Consider the following 13,521-nt stretch of genomic DNA (forward strand, 5'->3'; position numbering starts at 1 on the left):
GGACTTGGAATGAATTGTCTGCAAGCTACCGTCTGACAGCCCTAACACATAATCTTGGGCTTTCCTCTGCTCTCCAGACGCCTGTCTTGCATCCTCAGAGATGTCTTGGGGATAAAAATGAGTTTAAAACAAAACTTTCCTTAGCTGCTCCAGCGGCTGAGCGCAGAGCGCCGTGCCCTCTTCTCTCCCAGTTCTGCTCTGTACCCGTGAAAAAGGGGGCGGAGAGGAGAGAGAAGAGGAAAAGGCGGAGGTCACTCGCGCGCCTCATCTCGCCCAGGCTTCGAGCGAGCTCAGCTAGGTGCAGAGGGATCCTAGGAGCCAAGCGTCCCCGGCAGGTTCCGGGCTAAGGGAACGAGTGAGCGGAGGGGTCCAGCGGTGGGTCCACAGCCCGCGCCCGCCCAAGCAGGATCTCCGCGCTGCGCTCGGTGGAACTTAAAGCAGCGGTGGCGCCCGGCGCGCCATGGCACACCGAGCGGCTCGCTCTTCTGCTCCACAGAGAGCCCGACTGGCGGCCTGGGATGACAAGGTAACCACCCCTCCAGAGGCTGATCCCAACGCATTGGCCTCAGGATGCTTATCCAGACCCACGTTTAACCAACCCATCCCCCGGGACACCCGGGCGCATCTTCTGCAGGCGGCTCCTGGCACGGAGTTTGGACCAGATTCCCTAAGCTAGGGAGACGCGTAAAGAAGGATACTCGGGCTAACCCGTCCCCATTCTGAGCTGTTTGGATGGGGAGAGGGTAGAAAGGGTCTCAGAAGAGGGAAATCGGCAGAGATCCCGCTTCTCGCTGCTGCAGGGTTCACTGCGGGCGGCACTTAGAGTTCCGACCCGGGCGTCTCCTCACTCTGGGTCCCCGGGATAAGAGAGAAACAGCCCTCTGGCGTTTGAGCAATTGCAGAATGTTTCAGCGAGTTTGTTAATTTGGAGAGGATGTTGTGAGGACAAGCCGAAGGGCGACGGGGGTAGTAATGGGCTAAAGTCGAGCTGTGAGTAAGACTTGGAGGAGGCCACCGTCCTGGGGAAAGCCTAGGCAGTCCCAGTCAGACGGGGCACAGGAAAAGCTGGCTCTGGAATTTGCAGCCTCCGGGAAAACTAGCTGCTCGGGAAACGCCAATCGAATTAGCTCGGAGCAGAGTGGTTGTGGCCTTGTGTATCCAGTGTCTGTGACTCAGGCTTCAGCCCTCTAGGGAAAGAGTGACAAGTAAATACTTGGCCTTGGATGTTGCTACTCTGAAGCTGTAATTGGACAGTATCTTGGCCGAGATGCACAGAGTGAGCATGGCCTGCCCACTTCCCCATCGTGAATCAGAATTTCTGCACAGGGGCAGCTAGACCAGAAAATCTTCCTAGAGACTTATCACTCTGCTTTCCATAGGTTCACTGTGTGTGTGGTTTGCTGTTATTTGATTTAGGCTTAGAAACATATTCAGAAAATCTGAGTTTAACATCTATGAACTTGCTGTTCCCCTTTCAAAGTTTGGAGATTGTTATCTCTGCCTGACAAGCAGGACATTCAACTGAGAAATAATCTTCAGTTTGGGGACAAAGCCCACCAGAGGAAAGAGCAGACACTTTAAAAGGTCTGGTTTTTGTTTGTTTGTTTGCTTTAATAGACTGTTATGATTTAAAAAACCTCATTAGGTTTAAACCTAATCTTGGCAGCGATTTTGTAAAACTGGAAAGTTTTAAGGTGTCAGTGAAGTGGGGTGGGGGTGCATTCAGGAGGAGGTGCTCATTTGCAGATGGGCCACAGAAGTTCACCAATGGGTCTCAATTTCGACAGCTTCTTTACCTTGAAAATGAAATGTAGAACCACAGGCAGATATGAGCTGCTTTCAGTATGATGCAACCTTGCTTCTAATAGGCCAGATGAAACCTATTCCACCACAGGATGCTGGGGCACGGCAGTCATAAACGTCAGATGAGCAGTTCATAATTCCTCTCTCTTTATCCTACAGATGTCTGGACTGCAAGCTTGCACAGTTTTGAGAGGGAGATGACTTGAGCGGTTGGCTTTTATCTCCACAACAATGTCTATGAACAATTCCAAACAGCCAGTGTCTCCTGCAGCTGGGCTTCTTTCAAACACAACCTGCCAGACAGAAAACCGGCTTTCAGTATTTTTTTCAGTAATCTTCATGACAGTGGGAATCTTGTCAAACAGCCTTGCCATTGCCATTCTTGTGAAGGCATATCGGAGATTTAGACAGAAGTCCAAGGCATCGTTTCTACTTTTGGCTAGTGGCCTGGTAATTACGGATTTCTTTGGCCATCTCATCAATGGGACCATAGCAGTATTTGTGTATGTTTCTGATAAAGACTGGATCCGCTTTGACCAATCAAATGTCCTTTGCAGTATTTTTGGTATCTGCATGGTGTTCTCTGGTCTGTGCCCACTTCTTCTAGGCAGTGTGATGGCCATTGAGCGGTGTATTGGAGTCACGAACCCAATATTTCATTCTACGAAAATTACTTCCAAACATGTGAAAATGATGTTAAGTGGTGTGTGCTTGTTTGCTGTTTTTATAGCTTTGCTGCCCATCCTTGGACATCGAGACTATAAAATTCAGGCATCGAGGACCTGGTGTTTCTACAACACAGAAGATATTAAAGACTGGGAAGACAGATTTTATCTTCTACTTTTTTCTTTTCTGGGGCTCTTAGCCCTTGGTGTTTCATTGTTGTGCAATGCTATCACAGGAATTACACTTTTAAGAGTTAAATTTAAAAGTCAGCAGCACAGACAAGGCAGATCTCATCATTTGGAAATGGTCATCCAGCTCCTGGCGATAATGTGTGTCTCCTGTATTTGTTGGAGTCCATTTCTGGTAAGAGCCTGAAGTTTTGACTTCTACTTTCTTGGGTTAATCCATGTTCAATTCCAGGTTATCTTTTTTGAAGTTGTTAGTTTGGAATTTCAGTCTTTTAAATGCTAAGACTGACCCTTATTCAACATTTATTTCAGCACTCAGCTCTGGCTTGGAATGACACATATGGTTATTTTCCCATAAGCCCTGAAGTGAAAGAAATGTGTTGCTAAATAATTCTAACCACAGTGTTAATTGCTTGCAGAGCAATGTAGTTCTTACAGAATTTACATATTTTTAACACACTGAATATGATTATTTCTAAAATGTGAACAAAATGACCAACTGTAAAACAGCATTGGAACAGATTGCAGTTAGCCTTGGTAAGTCTTGATAGAAAGTCACATGGACTTTTCATTAGTAGACAGGGCATATTAGCTACTGGGTTCTCCGAAGCACGCAATGACAGGAACTGCAAAGGTTGGTGATGAATTGAAATAGCTGAATAGTTCAGGTGTACTGCATAGATAGTTCAAGTGAAGAAATCAGTAGTTCACTAATTCAGGAACAATGCCATTAGTCCAGGAAGAGGTATGTTCAACAGGAAGTCCAGAGATTCTTTCCTTTTCGTTTCATTCATTTAAAATTTTAAGTTAGCCAGCATCTGTTTGTGATAGCTTGATATTTTAATTTGGAAATGAAAGCTAAAGTGAAGCTATTAGAAACAAACATAAATCATGTCACCTTCCAGATAGAAGACAAAAATCATATTTATGTTAGATAAGTATGACCTTAACTCCTTCCAACATTTTGCTTTATAAGAAGTTACAACATGCCATGAAAGGAAAAAAAAAGCCTTCTGTAGGGGGCAAGTGACAACAAAGATTGTTTTTTCTTTCCCCTTGTCTGTAACAATAAGTGGGAAAGCATCCAGAGATGGCAGTACAGGTGATGGCAAGGTGGAAGTGAGACAAAGGTAGAGGTAAGACAACTTACTATTGTCTTATTAAGACAACTTATTGTCAACTGAGGAGGCCTTAGGTGAACCCAATAAGAGTCTGATCTGTGATTATAGTATAGTTGCATGAACTGAGTAACTGGTTGTACCCTAACTACCTGATCTGCTAGAATGAAGATGCTTGTTACTAATGCAGTTTTGTTAGGCTCTGAAGAGGCTCATTGCCCAAGAATAGTTGCTCTGAAGTTTTTTTATTTTCATTTTTGAGAGGGAGTCTCACTTTGTCACCCAGGCTAGAGTGTAGTGGTGTGATCTTGGCTCACTGCAGCCTCTGCCTCCTGGGTTCAAGCAATTCTCCTGCCTCAGTCTCCTGAGTAGCTGGGATTACAGGCACATATCATTATGCCTGGCTAAACTTTGTATTTTTAGTAGAGACATGGTTTCACCGTGTGGGCTAGGCTAGTGTTAAACTCCTGACCTTGTGATCCACCCACCTCGTCCTCCCAAAGTGCTGGGATTACAGGCTTGAGCCACCATGCCTGGCCCACTAGTGCAGTTTTAATTAATGATCCAGATGATTTTGATACATATAAAAGTTTGTGACAGCTGCTATTGCAGACAGATTCTACAATAGAGTTGGGTTTATTTTACAAAGGGAGTTCTACTTTTCTAATATTTTAAAAATTTCTCTTCATATAATTGAATTTCTATTCATATTGCCTCACAACCTGAATTTGGCTTCTTGAATTGTTAAGTCATTAAAATTTTTTTGTGTCTGTTGTTCCTGAGTTGGCCAGGTCATAAGAACATACCCAAGGGGAGAGTGAGTCTATCCATGGAAAGTCTACCTTTGGAGGCCTGCTTATTGTCAACTGAGGAGGCCTTAGGTGAACCCAGTAAGAGTCTGATCTGTGATTATAGTATAGTTGCATGAACTGAGTAACAGAAACCATTTCTAACAACACTGGAACCATTTCACTGTTCATTTTTGAGGAGGTTAATGTATGCCACTCAACAACAACAAAAAATTCCCTGGGTGTAATGCTTTTTAATTTTTCTGTAGTTAACTTCTGAAATAAAGTAGCTTTTTAAACTAAAAAGTGAGTCTGAGTGAGTTGAAATGAATTTAGGGTTTGTGAAAGAAATATAAAGAAAGCGAGAAAAGAAGAGGTGAAAAATGTTTAAATCAATTTTACAGTGAAGGTTGTGTCTCTGGAGAATACTTCAAAACAGTGAAATGGTGAAGTATTAGTAAATGAGAGACATAATCTGGACAACTAAGGTGATCACCTGTATTTTGTTTTTTTAATTATTCTGAGGCATCTTAAAAATTCTGTTTAACTACTGGGTTTTGACTTTGAGGAATAGGAGTGATAGACTCACTCCTGCATGACTATGGAAGGAAGCAAAATTTCACACTCTTGTTAGGATATTTTGAATTTATGTTTTCCCCTAATTTCCATTCCTGGATTTTTGGTTTCCTTCCTTGTTAGAATAAATATTACAATTTAATTCATATTTTGAACACATTTCCTAGTGGAAACAAATTTTCATTTCCACAAAACATTTTCTGAGGTCCATTTTCTCTTTATGAATTATTGATGTATCCATGACACCAATGTATCAATGCTTTTAGCATGAAGATTATCTCTGTGTTAGATGGATAGTAGATACACTGCAGATATTACTTAATGGGCTGATATTTTGAATTGTCTTAAGCATTCTTTGCAATCCTGATTTCTTTTATGGAGATGTGAGTCTTCATGAAAATTTCTGACTAAAAGATTTCTTCTGACCTTTGGTGGTCTGGACACAAGTACCTTGGTGATTAAATTAAGGTACTCAGGTATAAATAACCTTATAAAAATGCAGGCTTGAGAATCCCAAAATAACATTCAGTACTGATATTTCAGTTGAAAATTTTCTTTTTCTCTCTTTTATATCTAGGCAGATTGTAATAGATATTAATACTGAGGCATCATTTTCCTGCCCACCTTGTATTTTAAAAAGTTTCTGATTTTTAAAAATACTTCTGAACCCAAGCTTCTAGATTCCCATAGATGTACTATAATCATGGCAGCTTCTGGGTCAATGCCCTATTTGATATCATGTGCCTTTTTTCTCTGATTAAGTGGGAATTGTTGGATTTGTATTTGAATGAACATTTGCACACTCTTTGACCAGTGTTCACAGTCATTTTCAAGTCTCTAACTGGAACGAAGGTAGAGGTACATACACTAACAGGAGGAAATGAGTAAGGTGCAGATGATGGTGTCTGTGCTTGACAGGAACTACTGCATCAAAACTTATCAATAGTAGCATAACTTCTGAAACCACTTAAATTTATAAATTGGAATTTATATTGATGTTTATGTCAAATGTGATACTATTAATTTGTTGAGTTTTAATCAACAAAGGTAAAAATGATGAAGATGTTTGAATTCTCTTATTTTAATAGACTTTATTTTACTTTTTTGAGTAGTTTTTGGATTTATAGGAAAATGAGTAGAAAGCACAGAGAATTTACAAATACTCCCTCTCCCTTCCCCACTTCATCACCTTTATTATTAATATTTTGCTTTGGTGTGGCATATTTGTTAAAATCAATGAGCCAACACTGCTATATTATTATTAACTAAAGTTTGTAGTTTACATTAGGGCTCTCTCTTTGTGTTGTACACTCCATGGGTTTTTAAAATGTTGAATGACATATGTCCACCATTACAGCATGCAGAATAGTTTCCTTACCCTAAAAATCCCCTGCGGCTTAAAAAAAATTTAATGTGTTTTATTTTTCCAAGGTGAGATAATGTGCTTTTTTCCTCCTCGTAATTGAAATGTAGAAATGCAGTAGAAACATAACATTTGTTTAAAATATAACTTGTTAATGACTTAAATTTTTACAGTATCTGTGTTTTATAGTTTCAAACATGGTTAATTCATTCACATTCATTTAATAACAATGCTAACTGAAAAATACAGGGAACTACAATGGACACTTATTATCTCACAGTTCCATTTAGCAACAAGTTAATTCTAAACATCTTTGAAAGTGAAACAACAGTTATAAAATTGTCTCATGTTCTTCCTAGATGAATCACTTTTCCTTAATACACAAACCTTGAACACATTCTCTTGATGTTTCTCTTGTGAGGGGGGATAAAAGAGATTCACCAGCACTTTCAAGTAACATTTTCTAAATATTCTTTTGTTTCTACTTTTATATGAGTAATGATTCTTTTTAATTCTCCAATTCTAGAATATGCAACCCTAAGAGGAATTAATTATTAGTGCTATGTGTAGTTCACCTGTTTGGCAGAGCAATAAATACTTGTTGACTGATTGACTGTAACTTAAGTAGTATGAATGTCAAAAGATTGGAAATGATTGACCAGAATATGGATTCTGAGTTTTGGACGTTAACAGCCAAGCAAACACTGAGACCAAATTGTAATTTTAATCTGTTCCCTAATCAGCAACTGTAGACTTAGAACGCTATTAAACTTCAGCTGTCTTTTACTAGAAGGACATATGTTTGTTTTACCTTCTCTTCAGAGATACAGAATAATTTTGAATTGGAAAGAGAAATATAAAGTACATGAGGAGCAAAATGATTTCCTATGTAGGTGACTTTACCCAAGAAATGTGTTATCTTGCAAGTGTAGAGTTGGACCTTGAGTTTCCTACAGTTACTGTTATGCTAATATTTCTAGTCAACATAGTTAAACATTGTTTGGTCACTAAGGTGTTTGTCAGATACAGATCAAAGAACTGGGTGGCTAATTGAACTTTGACTGAAATTACAAAAGGTATTGGCTTCCTAATGACCAGATCTTAAAGGGCTAATGACAAATGACGGAATAACATGAAATCATAGCACACTGTGACTCTCAGTGAAGATTATTTTCTTTGGAAGGCTGATCCCCATCCTTAATATTTAAGAACGGTGTAATGGAAATCTATGTATGTGTCTTGTGCACTTGCCTCAATACCCAAAGGATGGTGAATGGATGTAGATTTATATGTTTTAAGTGAAGAGATAATGTTGAAAATTGCACCTGTATATGTGTGCATGTACATATGTAGTGTGTGTATATATAGTTTATGTATTTAGATACATACATAAAAGTGTACATGTGTACATACACACCTTTTTTGTGCATATATATACAAATACACACATAAATGTTAAATTATTTCTCAAATTAAAAAAATTAACCAATCACCATTGGATCAAATAGGAGAGATTCTAGTGGGTGGCATAGCTATCAGATACTGTGTTGACTACTTGGGTGATATCATTAGAAACCTAAACCTCAGTACCGTGCAATATCCCCTTGCAACAAACCTGTACATGCATTCCCTGACTCTAAAATAAAACAAACAAACAAAATGGACTGTTCTATAGTCTTATGTTAGATCTTGGAAATGTAGGTCTTTCAGGTTTAATCTTGGATTTCTGCTGATTTCAGAGGCAATATTTTCATAAATCATTTTAGCTAGTTTTCTTTGTGAAGTGTGCGTGTCCCTTTGTTAGGAATGTGGAAGCAGCAATAAAGTTGTCTGGAGACAGGACTGATGACAGCTGGGTTCTACTCCTACGAAGTGTGGAAATTCATCCGAAATGGGCTTGCTTACATCATGTCTTTACCAGCTGATTAAGTGAATGTCTATGCCTTAATTTGTGCTGTTAACAGACTAAAAGATTAGGTAGGTTTTCAGTCACAGAGGATTAAGTCTCAAAAAAATCCGACGGACCTAAAAAGTGGACACTGTGGTACTCCTCCCAGATCTTCCTTTTCCCAAGGGAATTTCCCTTCAGCTGAAAGGAGCTGCTTTGTCTAAGGTTGTGTCCCTGTCTCTTGGGGTCAGTGTATGTGCACTGATTGGTGGATGTGGGGATAAAGGGAACTTGTCCCTTTGCCTAGTTGGGTCTTTCTGAAGGTCTATTCATGTTTCAGGGCCTGCTAAGGCATCTGTTGAGGACTTTCCTTGCAACTGCATTGCAGCTCCTCTCCTGCCTAATTCTACCTCCTTCTCTACTTCACGCTCACCCTGGAAAACTTCCTGCATGCAGATCTCTGCCCCAAAGTCTATTGCCTCCAGAGTATACCGTAGGACAACCTTTTAGAAGTCTACTTGTGTATGTGCTATCTACATATAAAATGCATTACACATTGGTTTATAGTGTGATTTGATAAATATGTGGATCTGTGTATATGGAATTGAGCTCACTTGAGTATAAAACTATCTCCTTCCATGAACGTATATGGTGTAAAATGGGCAAATGCCAATCCATTTTTAAAAGACATTGCTAGGATGAGAATTTACACAAGAATTTGTTGCTTTGGATGAGTGTAGTGATCTGGAATACTTTGTTATTTTAAATTTATTTACTCTTGGAAAAGCATGACCTTTTTTAAGGAGAAAGACTTATAAAAGTACCCAAAGATATCGTAGACATTGAGACGACACTTATAAACATTGCTTGAATGACTTAAGTGTAAACGAATCAGAAACATGTGGATTAAATTTATACCCTCATGGATATAAAAATCTTCTGGCTTAAAGGATTTTGGGCTCTTTATTAAGCTCCAAAACGCTTGAAGAACAATTCAAGATGTCGATGTGTCCCAAATCTCTTTGGGTTGCCAGTTTTAGCTTTATTTGCTTAGACTTATCTTTATAGGAAGTATGCAAAATGCATTCCATTTATATTTGTTTTGGAAGGCATCTATAGCCACACCAATTTTACCTGGTACATCTGTGTCATTCACTGTACTCAGAGAGGACTTCATCCTATAGGATAAATTTGTCTTGTGATACTTGTAAATATAACTTTCAAAGCTTGTTTAAATCTGTCTCCTGTCTGTCCTTTTTTTCTGCTTGTAACACAGCTAATGCCATAGAAGAGTGAATACAGTTGTGGTTTTACATAGACAGGGAGGTGTTTTTTCTCATTCCTCCTCAGCTATTGTATCCCCAAGTAATGCTAGACTGTGGAATGCTGAAATGGAGTGTGGCTGTGGTGTGACAGTGAAGGAGACAGAGACAATTGGATTATATAAAATGAATTATTTTAGCTTTTTGTGCATAGTCCAAAATCATGGCTTCCTTTGAAAATCATGCAGTTATTCAGAATATAAGTGAAGAACATAAATCTCAGCCTCATCACTCCTTAGCTGTGACCTTAGAGTTACTCTAAGACAATTGTGCATATCCGTGATTATAATAATACTATACTCAGATGTACTATCAGATTAAATAATTTGATTTCCCTAAAATCTCATCACAGAGTGATTGGCACATAGTGAATGTACAATGAAGTCCAAAAATACTCAAAAGTTTATTGGTATTAACACTGCCCACCATCTCAATGAAAATCATCATCTGTGTTTAGTTCAGATATTTTTCATTTTCTCTTCCATTAAAAAGGATTGGCTGCAGTAGAAAGGAAGAGAGAAGAAGCTCATAGCTTCAGAAAACTTTCTTGAACATTTCCACCTCAAGTTTAAAATCATTGGCTCTGATTTCACTATCTCATTAGAAGTAGAGATGTTGCCTGTTAACTTTTTGCATCTTATTCTAAATATTCTAATAATTTATAAGGTATTAATTATTAGATCAGAGTTGTGAGTACTACCGGGGAGTAAAAGATAAAGATCTTTCCTCAAGGAGCTTATAATTTAGTTGAAGAAAACGATGTAAGATACTAGCGTTTGAAGGAGCAATAGAGTGTAGTGGTTTAAGAATCTGGATGAAGCCCTATTTCTTTCACTTCCTGGCCATGTGACTGTAACCACTCTGTGCCTCTGTTTCCTCATAATTAAGTAGTAATAAAGCAAAGTAAATTAAGTAAAATAAAGTAAAAGAAGTAGTAATAGTACCCACTTCTTAGGGTGGTTGTGAAAATTAAATAAATCAATGTATTTAAAGCACTTAAAATAGTGAAATCAAGCATTACAATAGCTACTAACACTTTCTAAAAGTACTATATGCTTCAATTATTATACTATTATAATTGTCGTCGCTGCTACTATTAAATAATAATGTTGCCAGCTAATCATTTTGTCAATGAGATGATCAAAGACACTCCAAAATTATTTATTAAATGAACAATAGGAATTATAAGAGGGATTTTTCACTTCTAATTTGGTGATTCGTAAGTTGTTTATTGATTTGACAAATATTTATTGGGCATCTAACATGTGTCAGGCACTGTTCTGGATACTAGAATAACAATCGCCGTAATTTAACTGTTCATAATATCTATGGTCTGAAGCAATAATACTTTTAAGTTAAGAAAAGAAGAGATGCAGGAAACTGAAATATAACGATTCTATCTTTTGTTACAACAGAATAGCAGGTATTTTATTATGAATGTTTGTGGGTGAGATTATTTGTGATAACTTATGAAAAGGAAAATCTTTCTCTGGGATATCATTTAGAAAGAAAATTACTGGAAATAAATGTAATTCAAAGTCAATTAATGTAAGATGTAAGAACCAATGAGAAAATAATACGTATAATTTCCAGAGACATAGAAGTGTGCAAGTGAGAAGATAACCTTTTTAGTATTTGGGCCAGGCTTTAACAGGATTAGAATACAGCAGGTTATAATAAATTAATATTAAAAGAAAACTTTTCAAGTAATGGAATATGAGTATTAGAAAAGTTAAGTCAGATAACACCAATTTAATAATTAAAATTAGTATATTATGCTATCTTTTGATAATGAAAGTGAATCAGGATGTAGAAGAGAAATAAATTCTGGGTGAGATGAAGCATTACAAAAGCTACTAACACTTTCTAAGAATTCAAGGAAATTTTAGAAATAAAGAAAAACAAATCATTAAATTACTGTGAACATGCGTAATAGGAAGAAAAAATTCATTTATGCTTTCATATACTCATGAATAATTGACTCATAAACTTACTCTTTCAGCAGACTTTGCTGAGGAAAATAGGGAGTGTCTCTCCAGGTGGAGGGTAAAGAATAGAGACAGAGATACGATGTAGGAAATTCCTGAGACAAATTCTCAGAGTCATGCTTTGCATCCCCTTCATTTCATCTGTGACCTTGCATTCTCTTCTCCAGACTCCACATGCAGCCTCTGCCTACTTTCTCCACTTTTACTATGGTGCAAACATAGCTATCTGTATTTTTCTGGCTTTGCTTTGGAGCAGGTCAGGGAGGTAATGGCTTACTAATACTGAAGGAACCTCTGATTACAAAGGTGAATTGGTAAGTACTAACTACACGGCAAGAACATCGTTGCGGCAGCAGTAGCAGCAATACTGGTTATTATTGTTATTACGTATGATCCTACTTTGCTTCTTGCATTTATGACCGTGGCTGTGGACTAGAAAATAGAAGGAAAAATAAAAGTCACATGAGTGAAGGAGAAACAGAATGCAAGGGTGGGAACAAGACAATTAGAGCAGCAGAAAGCTGGTGGTGTGAGAGTGAAGAGAGGCACTCTCATGTTTCAGGAACTGTGTGGGTAAGGTGAGGCCTCCTTTTGTTTTCACAGACATCTTCTTCCTTATTGAGGAATATTAAATTTCATGTATTATATTCCCCCAAGCTATTTAAAACAGACATAATATTTTCTTTAGCTATAAAAGTTCATTGTAAAACATTATAGTAAACTACACATTAAAAGAAAAATCTTCCAAGTCCCACTATCCAGAGATAACTACTGTTAGTATTCTTGGTACATCTATCCTTTTGCCCAGCTAATGGGGAAAATAGATTATTTTAATTCTTCAACTAATAGAGTAGTTAAATTTTTTTCTTGCAGTTATTGAGCATTATCCCTTTTGTGAATGTACAGGTATTTGTATTTTTCTAAATGGTTTTTCAAGAACTGTTTGGATCGCAAAGAACAGATAGTTCTCATATATAAAAATATTTGTAAAATAATTGTTATAAAAGCAGTTGCTTTTCTGCATGAACTCAGAGGGAGAAATCACTCATTATCATAAGTAGGTCACCAAGCTACTCATGAGGGATCTACCCCCATGACCTAAACACCTTTCTCCAGCTCCTACCTTCAACATTGGGTGATATGATTCAGATGTGTTCCTTCCAAACCTCATGTTGAAATGTGATTCTCGACATTGGAGGTGGGGCCTGGTGAGAGGTGATAGAATCATGGAGGCAGATTCCTTACAAATGGTTTAGCACCAACTCCTTGGTGATAAGTGAGTTCTCTCTCACTTAGATCACATGATATCTGGTTGTTTAAGAGCGTGGGACCTCTCCCTTCTCTCTCCTGCTTTTGCCATGTGACATGCCTGCTGCCCCTTTGCCTTCCTTTATAACTGTATGCTTCCTGAGGTCCTCACCAGAAATGGATGCTGGCACCATGTTTCCTATTCAGCCTGTAGATCCTGAGCTGAAATAAACCACTTTTCTTTATAAATTTCCCAGTTTCAGCTATTTTTTTATAGCAATACAAGAAAGGACTAACACAGAAAACTTATGTCAGGAGTGGAGTGTTGCTGTAAAGATCTCTGAAGATGTGGAAGGAGCTTTGTAAAATGGGCAGAGGTTGGAAGAGTTTAAAAGGCTCAAAAGAAGACAGGAAGATGAGGGAAAGTTAGAAACTTCTTAGAAACTGATTAGTGGTTGTGATCAAAATCACAACCTGTTGGAAATATGGACAGTGAAGGTCAAGCTGATGAGGTCTCAGATGGAAACGAAGAATTTAATGGGAACTGGAGTGAAGGTCATCCATGTTATGCCC

The 13,521-nt window shown here is 38.1% G+C and overlaps 1 protein-coding gene across 2 annotated transcripts in view; it reads left to right on the forward strand.

The window, feature by feature from the left end:
* The first annotated feature begins 241 nt into the window (after nucleotides 1-241).
* PTGFR (prostaglandin F receptor) overlaps nucleotides 242-13,521 on the forward strand; it is a 37,855-nt gene continuing 24,575 nt past the window's right edge. Inside the window, exons 1-2 of one of the 2 annotated variants that reach the window (XM_010350615.3) lie at nucleotides 242-526; nucleotides 1,963-2,832. In XM_010350615.3, the coding sequence (XP_010348917.2) occupies nucleotides 2,035-2,832 (798 nt within the window). In that variant the 5' untranslated portion in view covers nucleotides 242-526; nucleotides 1,963-2,034. Of the gene's footprint in view, nucleotides 527-1,501; nucleotides 1,585-1,962; nucleotides 2,833-13,521 lie in introns of those variants that run through there. The other variant, XM_074381056.1, reaches the window with a different exon arrangement.

This window comes from Saimiri boliviensis, chromosome 11 (assembly GCF_048565385.1).
Source record: "Saimiri boliviensis isolate mSaiBol1 chromosome 11, mSaiBol1.pri, whole genome shotgun sequence".
NCBI classification, from domain to species: Eukaryota; Metazoa; Chordata; class Mammalia; order Primates; family Cebidae; genus Saimiri; species Saimiri boliviensis.